At 38.0% G+C, this 17,655-nt stretch overlaps 1 protein-coding gene across 15 annotated transcripts in view; it reads left to right on the top strand.

Moving 5' to 3' along the window:
* Positions 1-17,655, top strand: part of BAZ2B (bromodomain adjacent to zinc finger domain 2B) — a 319,669-nt gene that overhangs the window by 182,466 nt on the left and 119,548 nt on the right. For all 15 annotated transcript variants that reach the window (XM_015565731.1, XM_006766465.2, XM_015565735.1 and 12 more), the window contains one exon: positions 9,645-9,791. In XM_015565731.1, coding sequence (XP_015421217.1) covers positions 9,647-9,791 — 145 coding nt within the window. In that variant the 5' untranslated portion in view covers positions 9,645-9,646. The remainder of the gene's footprint in view (positions 1-9,644; positions 9,792-17,655) is intronic.

Below are 17,655 nucleotides of genomic sequence, written 5' to 3'. Positions count from 1 at the left end.
TTACATTTTATCAACACAAAATCTGAATATTCTTTTTGCTACATATAACAGCTTTATAGACACATAATTCACATACCATGCAGTTCACCCATTTAAAGTATACAATTCAGTTTTTAGTGTATTCAGAGTTGTGCAACCATTATCACAATCAATGAAATATTTTCCTAATTCCCCTCAAATCCCCAGTACCCATTAGCAGTCACTCCCCATTTTTCTCCTACCTTCCTACAGCCAAAGGCAACCACTAATCTACTGCCTGTCTCTATAGATTTGCCTTTTCTGGAGTTTTCATATAAATGGAATCATGCATTATGTGATCATTTGTGACAGATTTCTTTCATTTGGCATAATGTTTTCAAGATTCTTCAATGTTGGAGCATTAATCAATACTTCATTCCTTTTAATTGCCAAATAATATTTCATTCTATGAATATACCACATTCTATCTATTTGTTAGCTCAGAGTCATTTGGATTATTTTCCTATTCGTATACAAGTTTTTTTTGTGGACATATGCTTTCATTTCTCCATGCTTAGGAGATTTGCTGGGTCATATGGTAATACTTTGTCTAGCCTTTTGAGGAACCCAAATATTCTCAATTTCGGAATATTTGAAGTAGAATATTTAGTTGAGCATTTAATTATAGACAGTTTTATAGTTCCAGTGGGTGTACATGGCTCTATCATTAGACTACATGTATTATTTTAATAATCAGTAAGCTATTTATAAAGAATATTAAAATTTTCTTTATCATCTCAATGCTCATTTTTAGAATGATTTTACTATTGAGTTGGTACTTTGTTTTATTTTGCAGAAATACTCCAAAAAACTGGCTCATAGTTGTATTCATTATATCACTATATATATTTACATATATGTATTTGTATTGATTTCAGAGAGGAAGAGAGAGGGAGAGAGAGCTAGAAATACAATGATGAGAGAGAATCATTGATCAGCTGCTCCGTCCGTGCCCCCTACTGGGGATCAGGCCTGCAACTGGGCTTGTGCCCTGACTGGGAATCAAACTATGACCTCCTGGTTCATTCATCAATGCTCAACCACTGAGCCACACCAGCTGGGCTATATCACTATATTTAACTCTTAATTGTTTTCATGTATTTAGCCCAAGTCATATTAAGACAAATTTGGGATGTGTACTTAGGGATTTGTATTATGAAGTTAGGCAGCTAAATTTTATCTGAGCAGTTATCTGAAGGGCCTTGAATCATTCAGTAAAACATAGCAGTATTATATTAATATTTAGCCTCTCAGTACAATAAGACATGGACAAATTATATGCAATTCAGAAAATAATAAATTAGTAAGAAAGTGGAAGAGGCATATTTGAAAGGACATCTTACTAATAAAAGCCTAGGTTATCCTCATGCCGTCACACTGTGATGCTCTCATGCCTTCACAAGATGGCTGTGCGCACAGCGGGGGTGGGGTTCCTGTGGCCCTGTGTGCACGCTGCGGGGGCGGGGCCCCAGTGGCTGCTCCTACCTCTTTGAGGCAATCCATTAAGGAATCCCGGATGGGTGGGCGGGGCCTAGTTCTTTAGGGCCATCGATCTCGGAGCTCCCGCACTGTGAGAGGGCACAGGCCAGGCTTGGGGACATCCCCCAAGTGCACGAATTTTGTGCACCGGGCCTCTAGTTAATAAATAATTTGACTAAATTTTGTAGTGAAGATACTAGTAGAGGGCATTATCGTAACTATTTGAGAATTTTTGTCAGTGTCATAAAGGAGAAAACTTGGTTCCTAATTCCTTAAAAAACAAAAAAGAATGTATAGCCTGAATAAAATTAAGTTTTTGAGTAATGGAAGATATAAAATTATGTTAATATCTCAGGAAAAACAATTTCACTATTTTGGTTATCTAAAAACTAAGCTGAAATGGTAACTGTTATATAAAATAAAACTTTAAATTATACTGTTATCTATAGTGAAACTAATGATCACACCAATGAGAGGCAAGTTGACAGGATAGCCTACTGTACTTCTTGTATATCTGTTGAGGTTTTACCTGTGAAAGAAATCTGCTTGGAAGTGAAAATGCTCTTGACATTTAAAATATATTGATTTTTTACAGAGAGGAAGGGAGAGGAATAGAGAGTTAGAAACATTGATGAAAGAGAAACATCAATCAGCTGCCTCCTGCATGCCACTTACTGGGGATTGAGTCTGCAACCCAGGCATGTCCCCTGACCAGGAATCAAACCTAGGACCTTTCAGCCCATGACCTGATGCTCTATCCACTGAGCCAAACCAGTCAGGGCACCCTTGATATTTTTAACTTACCTTTTTAACCTAACCTTTGCTTACATTTGCCTTACGAAAGAAACTTTGTTGACTTTCAATGAGCTGTTTCCCCACTCTTGTATATTTAGTTTGAAGAAATAAAAGATATTTTCTTAGAATTATGGCCAACCATATAAACACAAAACACCTAGCACAGTGGTTCTCAACCTCTGGGTCGCAACCCCTTTGGGGGTCGAACGACCCTTTCACAGGGATTGCCTAAGACCATCGGAAAACACATATATAATTACATATTGTTTTTGTGATTAATCACTATGCTTTAATTATGTTTAATTTGTAACAATGAAATTGGGGGTCACCACAACATGAGGAACTGTATTAAAGGGTCGCGGCATTAGGAAGGTTGAGAACCACTGACCTAGCAGGAAGTGTGCTAGGCACTCCTTTTACAATGGCTCTTTGAAGTACATGTAATTAATCCCATTTTACTGATTCATAAATTAAGACTCAACAGACATGTTGGCTATGTGCTGAATAATACAGTGAATTCATAAAACAAATACAGAGCAGTAAAAAGCCAATATAACAAGCAGTTTTCTGGGTAGAAGCTAAAGTGCTCTATAGTTCAAAGATGGGAAGTTGTAGCCTAATATTAGTCAGATACAGCTTTATGGATACAGTGACTCTGGGGCATATATTTGCATTGCTGAAAAGGAAAAACAGAATATGGATCAGTGGTGTAAATAACATGAACAAAGATGAGAAAAGATGAGATTAAACTTGACATTTGTTAGGGAGTTTGTTGGCAATTCTCATTCAGTTGTAAGTAACAATAACCCTTTAAAACTCAATTAAAAGGATAGATATTTGAACGGATAGAGAGAAGTCTCAGGGCAAATGAGAAAAGAAAAAAGGTGCCTGGCTGGTGTGGCTCAGTGGTTGAGTGTTGACCTATGAACCAGGAGGTCCCAGGTTCAATTTCCGGTCAGGGCACATGCCTGGGTTGCAGACTCGATCCCCAGTGTGGGGGGAGCAGGAGGCAGCCAATCAATGATTCTCTCTTGTTATTGATGTTTCTATCTTCTTCTCCTTTCCTCTCTAAAATTAATAATATATATACAAAAAAAAGGCATGTCTATGGAAAAGAACCTGAGATTGGCCATGCTTTCATCTTCTCTGTCAGGACCACCCAGCTTTTCTCTTCCAACATTTTTTTCCAACCCACTTTTTCTTAGTTTCCATATTCTTAGGACCATAAACTTATTATCTCCCACTCAGCACCAACTTCCCCTGTTTCTATTAGTTAAAATGTCTATGTCAGAGAGAATTTTATTAGATCATAGCATCTTTTAGAGGCAGTGAATACATATCCTAGGTTTCCGGCCAGCTGTTGTCTCCTTGGGTCATGTCTGGTCCAGACAGCTTTGACCTCAGGAGTAGGATCATGTGGACCACTGTTGAGGGTCAAGAATTGCCTCAATAGCCAGAAGTCCTAGCTGGCAAGTTAGATGGTCTATGTAGAGGAAGCTTGAGTAAAGCACAGTAAGCATAGACCTTTCTATCTCCTGGATGGGGATAAAGGGCGGAATTTTACTCTCATGCAAACTGTCACCATTAAAAATTACTTCAAAGCAAGGATCTTTTTTCTTTCTGGTAGTCTAGTCTAGTCTAGTCTCTCAATGATGCTGTATCTCTCCAATCCCTACGCCCTCCTTTACCTCCCTACCTCACCACTCCCTCCCTCCCCCCCGGTACTTCTCTCATCTGGTCCTAAAGATGGGGAGAGTGGGGGAAATAGTCTTTAATTTTTAGAATTAAAAGAAAACAACAATAACAATACATGCCCTTGTACCCAACACAAGTTCAAAACTTAGACATTATATATGGTATGTGAGGAGGTGGATTTTAAAAAGAATATCTCCTCTTTTAAAAGTACTTTCTGAGTTGGTGAAGAGAGCACAAACATTTCTATTTACTAGAAAAATAAAATTTTGGAATAATTTAAATTTGGGTTAAATTATGTTGAGTATTGTATAACATGAAAAAAGTTGAGAAAATTTAAAGATGAAAATTATTAGATGAACTTTTATAACTTTTATAAGGCAAAGACTGTGATTTATTTATCTTTATATTCTAACAACTAAGCCATTCTATAACTTTGTAGTAGATGATCAATAATAGTTTGTTACTAAATTAGTACTAGATCAGCTTTTAAATACAAGAGGCAAAGAGACAGTAATTTCAAGAAAAAAAATAAGGTTTTTTTTCTTGAAATTATCAGAATTATGAAATTTCTCATTGTCTAACTTCAGTATTAATTTTTAAAAAATAGTTCTTCGATTAAAATTTATAGGTAGTTTTGGATACTCCCCTTTGGTTTCTTCTATTTTACTGTAATAGGAGATACTACCATGTGTTGTCTATAGAAATTCAAATTTGTAAGTGTAGATCAGTCACAAATGTAATCATTAGAGAATAACTAAAATTATATAATGTCTTTAGTATTGTAAAACAATTATAATTTGTACTTAGAATTTGATTCTAAGGTGGCAATTTATTTTCAGAAGCATATTACTTTTTTATATTAAATGTTTTTATAGGTTCCTGAGTATGAGAAAATGTTTAACTTTTAATATAGATATTCCTAATCACTAACAAAATAAAGAATAATTGAAATATCCTCCCATTGCACTTCTAAATATTTTCCTGCTTCTCTGATTGCTCATGTACATATATGGCCCCCCAAAAGGCCACCTTATTTCCTAAATCTATACCATCCTCCCAATACCTTATACCACTGTGTCACTTAGCTCAGCGTCTTGCAAGTAAGAATCTGTGTATCTCAGCTTTGATCAGGTTTCCGTCATTGCTCCAACCCTCTAGACAAATCATCTTTGGGGTAGGCTACTTAACCTGATTAATTGGCTTATTCATCCTATCCCGAACACCTAGTGTGCTTCATGATTTGTAAATGGTTTCTGAAAGGTTGAACATGTGATGTTTCCATAAATGGTTAAACTTTGTGTAATTGGTGTCCCTTATAGCATGTGGGTGAAAGAACTTGATCTACCCTTATTTAGCTGAGTATGCAGAGTAGAAGACTCTGGCATTGAGGTGGCATAGCAAGTGACCAGCTATTAACAGCATAACTCTGAGTCCTAGAGAATTCCTAAGAATTTTGTACAGCCTCTCTCACTTTAATGAACTATAGACAAAAAGTATGATTTTACTATTGTACCAGTACACACTCAGTAGAAGTCTTTCTTTTTAAAATAAGTTATTTAACTGTTAGTAATACTAGCACATGGCAGATCATCCAAGCGCTAGAAGATATATAGTTAAAACAAATTTCCCTATCATAGATTTCAATTCCCTAGTCACTTTATGTAGAAGTAAATGCAGCTACCAGTTTCTTATATATTTTTCCAGAAATATTCTGACCACACGAGCATAAGATTAGTTCCTCTTTTTTTCTTATCACACTTCGATCTTGCTATTTATATTCCTCCACACTCTACACTTTTAACTGATTGGCTGTAGAATGGCTTTTATAATGGCTGCATAGCATTCTATTAAAGAGAGGTACCGCAATTTAACAATTCCATACTGATGGAATATTTTGTTTTTGAAAGTCTTTTGCAATTAATATGTTTAATAAATATCCTTTACATATATTTTTACACATACGTATGAATATATTGGATAAATTGAAGACTTTTGAACAGGAGAGTGATGATATTAGAAAGACAAAGCTAATGTTAGGGTGGCCGGACAACAATATTTCAAAAACTCTTCCCCTCATTTTGTTCTTTAAGAAGTATCTTGTTTTCCCTGTTAAGGGAAGCTCTGCCTTTTCCCCAATGAAAGGGAGTTTGTACTCTAGTTGAGCACATATGTAGTTCCAGGCATCTTCCCTTGGCTTCTGAGTGAATGTGGTGTCTTACACAGAGTAACATGATTTCTCTTTGTTACCCTGCTTTTTTTTTTCTTAATCTATTATGCATTGGCCTGAGTTACTATCCAGAAATGTCTCAGAATTTTCATTGTGTTTCTTAGTTTAAGGAAAGCTTTGCTTGTTCTTTGGGACCCCTTGCATTTGTAGATGGAAGGATCAATTAACCAGACATTGTCTCTCTCTTTTTTTATTCTTGTAATAGTTGTATCCTTATTAGAAATTTCTAATTCTAGTCAATATTTAAATTCATAGATTCTACCTATGTTAGTTGATTCATACATGTTAAATCCTCAAATCTTCCTTTAATGCTCTTTTATATCTTATATATTTAAAAAAAAATTTTAATTTCAGAGAGGAAGGGAAAGGGAAAGAAAGATAGAAACATCAATGATGAGAGAGAATCATTGATCGGCTGCCTCCTGCACTGGGAATCGAGCCCACAACCCTGGCATGTGCCCTGACCGGGAATTGAATCATGACCTCCTGGTTCATGGCCTGACACTCAATCACTGAGCCAAGCCGGCCAGGAGATATCTTACATCTTTAAGATAACCTTTTCCTCACAGATATCTCCTTGCAAGAGAATACTTAATCCTTTTAGATGGAAAAGAAGTCTCCCTGAATAGATATTTACTGAGTAGTATGAAATCAGTTCTTTACTCTAGGATAATTGTCTCATCATAAAGTCTCTTGAGGTATAAATAAGGCAAGAGTAAATCTTTAAAAGATTTTACAGAAATCTATAATTCAGCATGATACACATTTAGAGGTAGAAGTAAGGCCAATGGAAGGAAGGAAAAGGAAAAAATAGAATTAAGTTGTTAAATATTTTAATGTAATCTGAAGGTTTTTTTTAATCACCAACTTTATAAAACTCAGTTATTTGAAGGGTAATTTAATTCAGTTCTGTCATTTTTCAGAGAAGAAACTAGTATTTAGGGGTGTCTAAGACTTGCTCCAGATCACAGGCTGCAACACAGCCTGGAGGTGGGACCCCTAGGCCTTGCTGCATGGAGCCGCGAGCCCCGCCTCCATCCCGGGCACGTAGCATCAAGCCCCAGCCCACCTGCATGTGCACGCAGCCCTGCCCACCCACGCACGTCCACTGCGCATGCAGCCTCCAGGTGATCACTCATTGCAGCATGAGGGCTTCATGGCATGAGGGTGTGATGACCACATAGGCTTTTATTAATTGGACTAGAGGCCCAGTGCACAAATTCATGCACCAATGGGGTCCCTCGGCCTGGCCTGCTGGATCGGGCTGAAACCGGCTCTCTGACATCCTCTGAGGGGTCCCGGATTGCGAGAGGGCGCAGGCCAGGTCATGGGACCCCACTGGTGCATGATCGGGGATAGGGAGGGACATGAAAGATTGGCCAGCCCAGGAGGAGGGTCCGCAGGAGGGTTCCAGGGAATGTCTGGCCTGTCTCACTGATTCCCAATTGGCCAGACACCAGCAGCAAGCTAACCTACCAGTCGGAGCATCTGCCCCTGGTGGTCAGTGCATGTTATAGTGACTGGTCGACCGGTTGACTGTCTGCCCCTGGTGGTGAGTGCATGTCATAGCAAGCAGTTGAGCAGCCCTAGCATTCATTAGCATATTATGCTTTGATTGGTTGAATGAATGACTGGACACTTAGCATATTAGTGATCAAATGACTGAAAAACTGGTCGACTGGTTGCTCTGACACACACTGACCATCAGGGGGCAGACTCACACCACCAGAGCTACCCCCTGGTGGTCAGTGCACTCCCACAGCCAACCTCCCGCGGCCCCTCCCCAGGCCAGCCACCCCATCCCCCAGATCGGAGGCCTGGCCAAGGGACCCCACCCATGCACGATTTGTGCACCGGGCTTCTAGTATAGGATAAATGTCCTAAACTAAAAGATGTACCTACTAGTTGATATTGTTGCTTAGATAACTGTGTTGTGGGTGGGGGAATCATGTTATTACATTTTGATCTTGTGATACATGGGCTGTTTTTGGCCAAAAAGAGTCTGTTGGTTAGTGGTGTTAGAAATAAGGTGAGCCCCCCAATGCAGGGATCCTGGTAGAATACAAAACATACTCAGGAGCCAGGCAGCAAGGCAAGTATCTTTACTTCTACATAGAAGGGTGCACACACATGGTCTGGAAGCCTACGCACACTGAGCAGGTGGTCTGCTCGGTGACCTGTCCCTTGCTCTTGATTGGAGCTGAGGCACACAACCTTTTGTGATTGGCTAATTCAAAGGGAGGGGTTGGCCTTTGCCATTTCAAGATGGAGGCCCCCAGGGGAGCTGCAAGCCATGAGGCTAACATGGCAGCTGCCAAGTTATGAAGCCCAAAATGGCAGCTGTCTACACTGTTCTTTGACAGAAAAGAGACTTGTTTCTTCTCACAGTGGTTACTTGGAACCTTAGATGAAAGTGGTATTCTTAACACACAGCCTCAGAATGATAGGCTGTTACGGGAGTGCAAGTATCAGATCTGGATGCTCTGGCCATATCAGAAATCTGGGAAGTAATGGTTCTTGGATACCTGAACTGCTTTTATTTTAATGAACACATTTTTCTTAATCTGAATAAATGGGTTTTACCAATTTTTATGTAGTATGCTTCAATAATAATAACTCAGTTGATCGTAATTATATTTTTCAACCAAAAATTAATGTACTGATGTTTTATTTATATATGTGTTCCAGCTTATTTTGAAAATTTCACAGTCAAAACACGCTACCATTGGTTCTTATATAATTGTAAGGAATTTACTTTTAATTCTTAACACAAAATGTATCTGGCTAAAAATTATGATAACATTCCAAGCATATACTTAATCTATAAATAGGTATGACTGAAATGCTTCCTTGAAAGCAATAATCTAAAAATGCCTTAAGGTTTCTTTTACTGCCTCACAGGCACATGGCTCATTATATACACATTCACTTAATAAAAACAAAAGCTGACAGTTATTGAATACTAGGTCCTCAGCACTTTATCTGCATTATCTCATTTAATCCTTCCAACTACATCTTCAGTCCTTATGCAGAAATGGAAGGTTCACTGAAGTGACATAATTTATATGCTGTTATAGCTAATAAGCTCCAGACACAGCCTTGGAACCCAGATGATGTCTCTTATCAAAGTAATCTGTATATCCATTTCTTTCATGATTAGGTTTATACTCTTCAATCCCAATGCATATGTATTTTTGGAGAGTTTTTTATGTGCCAGACTTGGTGTTTTTGTTTTCTTTACATTTTATTTTGAAATAATTTTAGATTTAATTATATTGGTTTTATTTATTCCATATTTTATCTTTCTGAAGAACATGTTCTAAACTTATTTCATATCTTTACAAACTATGCCTAAATGTTTGACTTATTTTAAGTATGTTTAACTCTTTTAACTAATTCTATCTAAAACGGAGAATTCTCCCTCTCATAGATATGGAGTCTGGAGAACGGTTACCATCCTCAACAGCCTCCTCTACTGTACCAACTTCATCTTCTATACCTTCTGTGGCTTCATCGGTTTCTAAAGGCGGCCTTTCCACTGGAGCTGCTTCGCTTAGCTCTGCAATCAACCCATGTGGTGAATATCCTTATTGACTCAATTTTAGAATGCCATCCTTTTATTAATTTGTGTTCCTAGTGTTTTATTCTCAATGCCTCCATTGACCTGTAAGGTTTAACATCCAGTCTCTGCTTTTTCTGAAATTCTATAGCACTGTTTATTACAAGCGTTTCTTGATTATTGGAAGCTCTCTTCGTAAATTTCATGTTGCTGTCACCATTTCAATTAATAAATTAATACAGGCAAAGTTTTTTTTAAAACAATAGGTCATTAAGAGAGTGAAGAAATACAAATGAGTCCTTGGTGATCAGGGTAGGTACCAATGCTGTGAACACTTTGCCCTAATTTGCCTCTGGTATTTGAAATGACCTTTACCAAACTCCAAGTATCTCAGTTCACTGGTGTGCACTAAAGGCAGATCATTTACTGAATGGAAAATATTTTAAAGTTTAGAGCATGACAAGTTTCTATTAAACATGATCATAGTTTATATTGCTAAAAAGAGCTTTATTTCAGAAGTGAAAATACTCTTAATTTTCATTAATTACATAGGAGGTACTTTTATTTTTTAAATCTTTATTGTAGAAAGTATTACATATGTCCCCTTCCCCCCCCATTGACCTCTTCTATCCCACCCCCCACTTCCCTTCCCCTAGCCTTTACCATCCTGTTGTCTGTGTCCATGGGTTATGCATATATGCACACAAGTTCTTTGGTTGATCTCTTCCCACCCACCCACCACCCTCACCTTCCCCATAGGATGTACTTTTAAGTAACTCCCAAAATGAGTTCTTGCCCAAGCACCATTTGGTAGAATACATCCTTTTTAAAAAATACCTTTTAAAAAATACCTAAGCTTGATTAAGTCACTTCTTTATCAATAGGAACCATTTTAATCCTAAATATTTTGAATCTTACAGATTATTTCATAGTAGAACTAAATAGTATTTCACTTTTTCAAGATTAGATTTGTAATTTTGATTAAGTGAAATGCATAAATATAGAATGTTTGGTAACAAAATACCCTAGCAATTTGCCAAATAAATATTTGTTTATTTTTAAATCAATGGAACAATAACAAGAAAGATATCATTTTGTCATTGTTTTATGAAAGTAATTGTCTAAAATTTTCTTCATAATTAGAAAATAACTAAAATTAAATAGCATTGCATTAAAAAAGTAAATAAATGAAATCCCTGTTCTCCTGCACCCTGTACAGTCTTGGTTAACATTTAACAATTTCACCCATACTTCCCTTATATGCAAAATGATAGCTATATATAAATGATGAGTGCCTTTATGATATGCTATGTTCAAAAGGTGATGCCACAATTGGCATTTTACCTCAAGTTACTTTCTTTAAATGATTTGAGAGTTGTACTTTTATAATGTTTCTTTTCTGCTTCTTATAACTATTCTTCTGAATTAGTCTTTAATATATATGGTGTTTCTATAGAAATGTCCTTTTTTATGTCAATGGTTTTCATAAATATTTGAATACAGAACCTTGAATTTTCTGGACACTTTGCTGTCACCTATTTCTCACTTATTTTCTGAATTAGTGATACTTGAATTGATTGTGATTCTGATTAGTCAATTTAGGGCACTGTTTTTCTGTTAGTGATAGTTGGGAAATTCAGAAAGGGGTGGGGTACTAAGTTGCTGGATAACATTAGAAATTTCTTTGTCTAGAAATTTCTTTGTGTAGAAAGGAATATATTTTTTAAAAATATATATATATTATTGATTTTTTACAGAGAGAAAGAGAGAGGGATAGAGAGTTAGAAACATCAATGAGAGAGAAACATCTATCAGCTGCCTCTTGCACACCTCCTACTGGGGATGTGCCTGTAACCAAGGTACATGCCCTTGGCCGGAATCGAACCTGGGACCTTTCAGTCCGCAGGCTGATGCTCTATCCACTGAGCCAAACCGGTTAGGGCGAAAGGAATACATTTTTATTATTTTATTATTTATTTGCCAATTTAAAAGGTTGTAGAGTTTTTGTGTTGATACTTTCATTAAAAGTATAGTTTATTTTTATGTTCAGAAATATATCACTTATTAATACAATACTTTGAATACATCATGAGTCTTTTTCACTTTCCAGGAAAATACTTAGTTTTTAACTTTCACAGTGTGATAATTTATGTTTAAAGTAAAGCCTAGTATTAAGTTCCCGCACCTAATTTTCTTAATTTAATTTGTCACATTTTCCTCTTTTGTTTGATAAAATATTTTTGGCCTATGCATTGTCTGATAATTCTCTCCACTTTAAAATGAAATCATAGAGTAATAATATACCTGAACTCTTTATCTTAAACAATTTTTTAATTTCCTCAAAATTATTTGAGGTATAAAGACAACAAACAGAATTTTCACCTTAAAATGTCAAAATTTCAACAGTTCTTTAATGACACCTTGGAGGACATTCTGTTGTTTTAAAATTATTTTAATTGACCAATCTCTTGTCATCTCCATTAATAGTATGTCTAGAGGAGTTACACTGAGTTACAAAGGATGTGATTCAAACCTGCTTTTAAATTTTGAATGACAAATTTCTTTTGAATCAATACATTATGAGGATTGGAGATTATACCTAATAGTTAGCCTGTTCCTATTATGGATGTGGCAGAAGACATGAGTCTCCTGAGTCAGAGATTTTATTACTTACTAAAGGCCCAATGCATGAAATTCGTGCAAGAGTAGGCTCTCACAGCCCCGGCTGCCTCGCAGCCCCTTGGCCCTGCCCCCTGCCCACTGGTCGCTCCGGAAGGTTGTTCCGCCATCTAATTAACATATTAATTCTTTATTATATAGGATGGCACAGCAAATAACATGAGCATCTTGCTGGCATTGGTTTCCCATGCCTCCCAAGTCCACAGGGCGATGCAGAGCAGCCCACTTGGCTCTTCGTGTGCAGTGGGTTTGTGTCACAGCTTAGGAATACTGAGCTTGGGGACTCTACTTTTGCTTTTAGTTAATGAAAACAAACCTTTTGTCTGGAAGGAGATGTTACCTCATCCTTCAAGATTGACCACTGCAAATGCAATCCTGAGAAATGCCTTGGTTAAAGAGTGGTCAAGGCATTTTACTCTTGGTATACCCACCAATAACATGTAGGGACCTTTGAGGATTGCCTTTCACAAAACATCTTTCAGTAATTTGGATAGAAAATACACTGCAATAAAGATTAATCTGTCCTGGTCAATTTGGCTAAGTTGGTTAGGTGTCTTCCTGTGCACCTAAGTCCCAGTGGGGGTATGTGCCTAGGTTTCGAGCTTGATCCCCAGTAGGGAGTGCGCAGGAGTCAGCTGATCAATGTTTCATTCTTACATTGATGTTTCTCTCTCCCCCTCTCCCTTTCTATCTAAATACAATGAAAATATAGGGGGGGAAAGGTTAATTAATCTGAGGTCATCTGCATATATGTGTCTTATTGATTTTATTAGAATATAAGAAATACAATATATCTTTTCCCTTTAAATTATGATTAAAAAATAACTTGCCTACTTCTAAAAAATAATTTGGGACAGCTTTCAATAACTGTGTTGGTATAGCAAACAAAACAATTAAAATATCAAAATATAGGGTCTAAAAGATGTTAGGTAAAGAAAGCCACCAATATTGCACAAAAACAAACTAGCTGTTAAGAGTAAAAGGAAAACAATGGGATGCATGACTCACATACTAGTGCTAATAAGCGTATCAGTTCCTGAGGAAAAGTAGACTTTTTTCCTGGCCCTGAGTGGAGTAGGGAATATGCAACCAGAACTGTGGTGTGAAAGGCCAAGTGGTGCACAATATCCTGCTTGCCAGTTTCACAGATATTCAGACGGTGCAATATTGCTCTGGGTGAAAGGCGAGAGCATGGTATTTAAACCACTACTTGCATACTTAAACTTTAAAAAGTGGACTTGCTTGAGATTTGTGCTGATTTGACCTAATACAAAGACAGAATTTGGAAAATTGCAGTTATACTTAAGCTGTGCTGTAGGCCAGTGGTTTTCAATCCATTTTTTTTTAGGTAGATCTCTTCAAACAAAACATATAATAATGTCAAATGTATAAAACAGGTAAACTTTTTAAAACTTCTCTAGTTAAAGGTCGAGTATGCTTGCTTTTCTTATTAAAGTTAAGGCAGGCAGGGTAGGGGGGGTGGGGATTGGGTAAGAGATCAACCAAAGGACTTGTATGCATGCATATAAACATAACCAATGGACACAGACAGTAGGGGGATGAGGGCATGTGCTGGGGAGCGGTCATTGGGGCAAAAGGAGACATATATAATACTTTCAACAATAAAGAATCCTATATAATAAGAGAGGAATATGCTAATTAGCTATTATACCCTGAGGCATAATGACCAAGCACATCATGACTAGATCTCGGATTAGCAGGAGGGTGGGCCAGCCAGGTACAAGCAGGCTGTGGAGAGCTACAGGAGGGGGCAGGGCAGCAAGCTATGAGGGGTGGGGGGAGCTACAGGAGCAAGGCAGTGACCTACTGGCTGCAAGCGGGCAGCAGAGAGCTACAGGACCGGGGGCAGCAAGCAAGTGGGAGGCAGAGAGCTGCAGGAGAGGGCAAGGCAACAAGCTATAAGAGGGGGTGGGGGGAGCTACAGGAGTGAGGCAGTGACCTACTGGTGCACGGATTCGTGCCCATGGCTACTAGTTTAAAATAAAATAAAATAAAGATACATAGGCATCTTAAAATTGTAGACCACCTGGCTCTATACAAATGTGCCAAATCATGGTATATTGGGGAAATTATAAGTTCATCAATAGGCCACAACTCAGGGTATGTGTCGGTTATGATAATGATTAACTGTGAATAGGAAAGCATAAACACACCAGCCCATAGATAGGCAATGCTGGGTGGGTTATGCCATTATACACCTGAAGTTCTTCTAATTTTATTATTATTTTTCAAACATTTTATTTTTTACTTTTTATTGATTTCAGAGAGGAAGGGAAAAGGAGAGAGATAGAAACATCAATGATGAGAGAGAATCATTGATATGCTGCTTCCTGCATACTCCCCACTGGGGATCGAGCCCACAACCCAGGCATGCCCTTGACTAGAATCGAACCCGCAACCCATCAGTCCCCAGCCTGACACTCTATCCACTGAGTCAAACCGGCTAGGACAGAAGTTCTTCTAATTTTAAATTCTTTCTTTGAAGTGAGGGACTTCGGTGCTCATATGTGTTTGTCGCCGCTATATGAGGGCTGATCCACCTACAGCACTGTTTTCTAGGAAGGAAGAAGGCAGGGGGTAGGGGCCAGCTTACTTTGACCCATTTTATTTTATTTTACAATCTTTATTGTTGCAAGATTTTACCAATGTCCCCCTTTTGCCCCATTTACCCCTTCTAGCCTTCCCTGCCCCCCACCCCAGGCCTTCTCCACACTATTACCTGTGTCCATGGGTTATGCATATATGCATAGAATCCCTTTTAAAGAGCTTTCCCAGAAATACCATCCAGAGTTTTCCACTTACATCTCTTTCGTCAGAACTGTGCTTCAAGGAAGGCCAGGAAAAATAATTTTTGGATGAACATATTGCCATCCTGAATGAAATAGAAGTTATTAGTAAGGAAAAAGAGCGAATGGAGTGGTAATACCTGCTCTGGCTAAGTGAACAGAGGGTGAGAGGCACAGGAGGTCCCTGGGGAATAGCCTAAGGTTATATCATGTATAACTTCATATGCCATGTTTAGGAATTTAGGCAGAATAATGTGTTAAGAGCAAGGACTTTTCCATTGCAAAGCCCTGAAATTGAGTCTTGGCTTATTCATTTATTAGTTGTGTGAATTTGGGTAAATTACTCCTTTCTGAGCTTTGGTTGCCTCATCTATAACAGATATAATAACACCCACCTTGCAACATTATAGGGATAAATGAGATAACGCCTGGCACATAGTTGGTGTCTAGTAAATGGTAAACATTACTTTTATTTGTATGTCATCCAGGAGGAGGGATTAATATGATCACACGGCTTTGAAATTGACAGCCCTACCACCATGTAGTGCACCAGTTTGCAATGGGGATGGGACTAGAGAAAAAGAAGACTTTTAGGGAAGGTACTTATATTTATCTGGGTGATAAATGATAAGGTCCCAGATTAAGGAGTTATTAGAGGTGGAGAAAGAAACAAGGCCCCAGAAATATTTAGGGAGCCGATTCACATGGGATATAATGACTGAATTTGGGTAAGGCAATGTTGAGAGGGAGATTGAAGCCCTGACATGACTTGGGCAACTGAGTGTGGAGTGATGTAATGAGAAGTGTGGCATATGCATCCATTTAATATCCACACTGTTGCTGATGGATATTTGAGTTGTTTCTAACTTTCGCCAATTATAAACAATCCTATGATTATTATTATACATAGATCCTAATGCATGTAAGCATACTTTTCTGGAGATGTTTTCAACTTTACCAGTAGTACCAGTTTATATTTCCCACCAGCTATGTATTAGAATTTTGATGCCTATCATTCATGTTAACACTTGTCATTGTCAGACTTTTTGATTATTGTCATTGATGAATATGAAGTAGAGTTTCATTAAGGTGCCCTTTTATAAGTTTTTAGCCTTTTGAATCTCATCTCTTTACTAAAGTGATTATTTAGGGCATTGGTGCATACACCTATTGGGTTGTATATCTTTTTCTTAATGGATTTATGAGTTCTTTTTATGTTTTGGATGATGATCATTTTTTCAGTTATGCTTGTGGAAGATATCTTTTCTCAGTCTATGGTGTGTCTTTTTTATTCTACATTGTCTTCTGATGAATAGAACTTCCAATTTTAATATAGTCAGATTTATCAATTTTTTAAATCCTTACCAGAGGATATTTTGTCCATTGATCTTTAGAGAGAAGTGGAGAGGAGGGAGGAAGGTGGAATAGAGAGAAAGAAACGATGTGAGAGAGACATTTCAATTGGTTGACCCCTACGCGTGCCTTGACCATGGCTGGGGATCAAACCTGCAACCAAGTTATGTGCCCTTGACCAGGAATTGAACCTGTGCCTTCAGTCCATGGGCTAACACTCTAACCACTGAACAAAATCAGCCAGGACCCAGATTTATCCATTTTTAAATTTATGGTTATGCTTTTTGTCTTGTTTAAGAAATCCTCCTTGACCTCCAAGGTAATGTGCATATTACTTTTAAGCTTTCACTTATCTCTCATTTAGTATTACTTTGAAAATTATGTGGTTATGAGGTATCAGGCCAGTTGTGATAGAATTAATTATCCTCTTGTTTTGGGAACTATTACCAGTTGGAGTTGTTGGTTAATGTATCAGTCAGATCAAGTAGAAATAACATAAAACAGTAAAGCTGTTTTAAGAAGAAAGTGATTTAATACTGGGAATTAGATACTTATAAAATTACTAGAGGCCTAGTGCACAGATTCGTGCACTGGTGGGGTCCCTCAGCCTGGCCTGCGCCCTCTCATAATCCAGGACCCCTCGGGGGATGTCAGACTGCTGGTTTCGGCCCGACCCCCATGGGCCAGGCCGAGGGATCCCACCCGTACACGAATTCATGTACCGAGCCTCTAGTATGCATATAAGATCTTTGGTTAATCTCTTCCCACCCTCCCCCTGCCCCCCTTTCCTCTGAGATTCATCAGTCTGTTCCATATTTCCATGCCTGTGCGTTGAGCATCTGCCCCTTGGTGGTCAGTGCACGTATAGCTACCAGTCAAACGGTGGAATGGTCGCTTAGGCTTTTATATATATAGATTGAAGAGCTGGCTCCATGAATGATTCAGAGCATTACTGCTGAATTAACCTGCTTAAGGAAACTTCCTCTGGTTTAATCAGGATACTACTGTTCCAACTGATGGTTCCATGGCTCGTGCCACTTCAG

Source organism: Myotis davidii, unplaced genomic scaffold (assembly GCF_000327345.1).
Source record: "Myotis davidii unplaced genomic scaffold, ASM32734v1 scaffold59, whole genome shotgun sequence".
Lineage (NCBI taxonomy): Eukaryota > Metazoa > Chordata > Mammalia > Chiroptera > Vespertilionidae > Myotis > Myotis davidii.
This window is presented reverse-complemented; position numbering and strand designations above follow the sequence as displayed.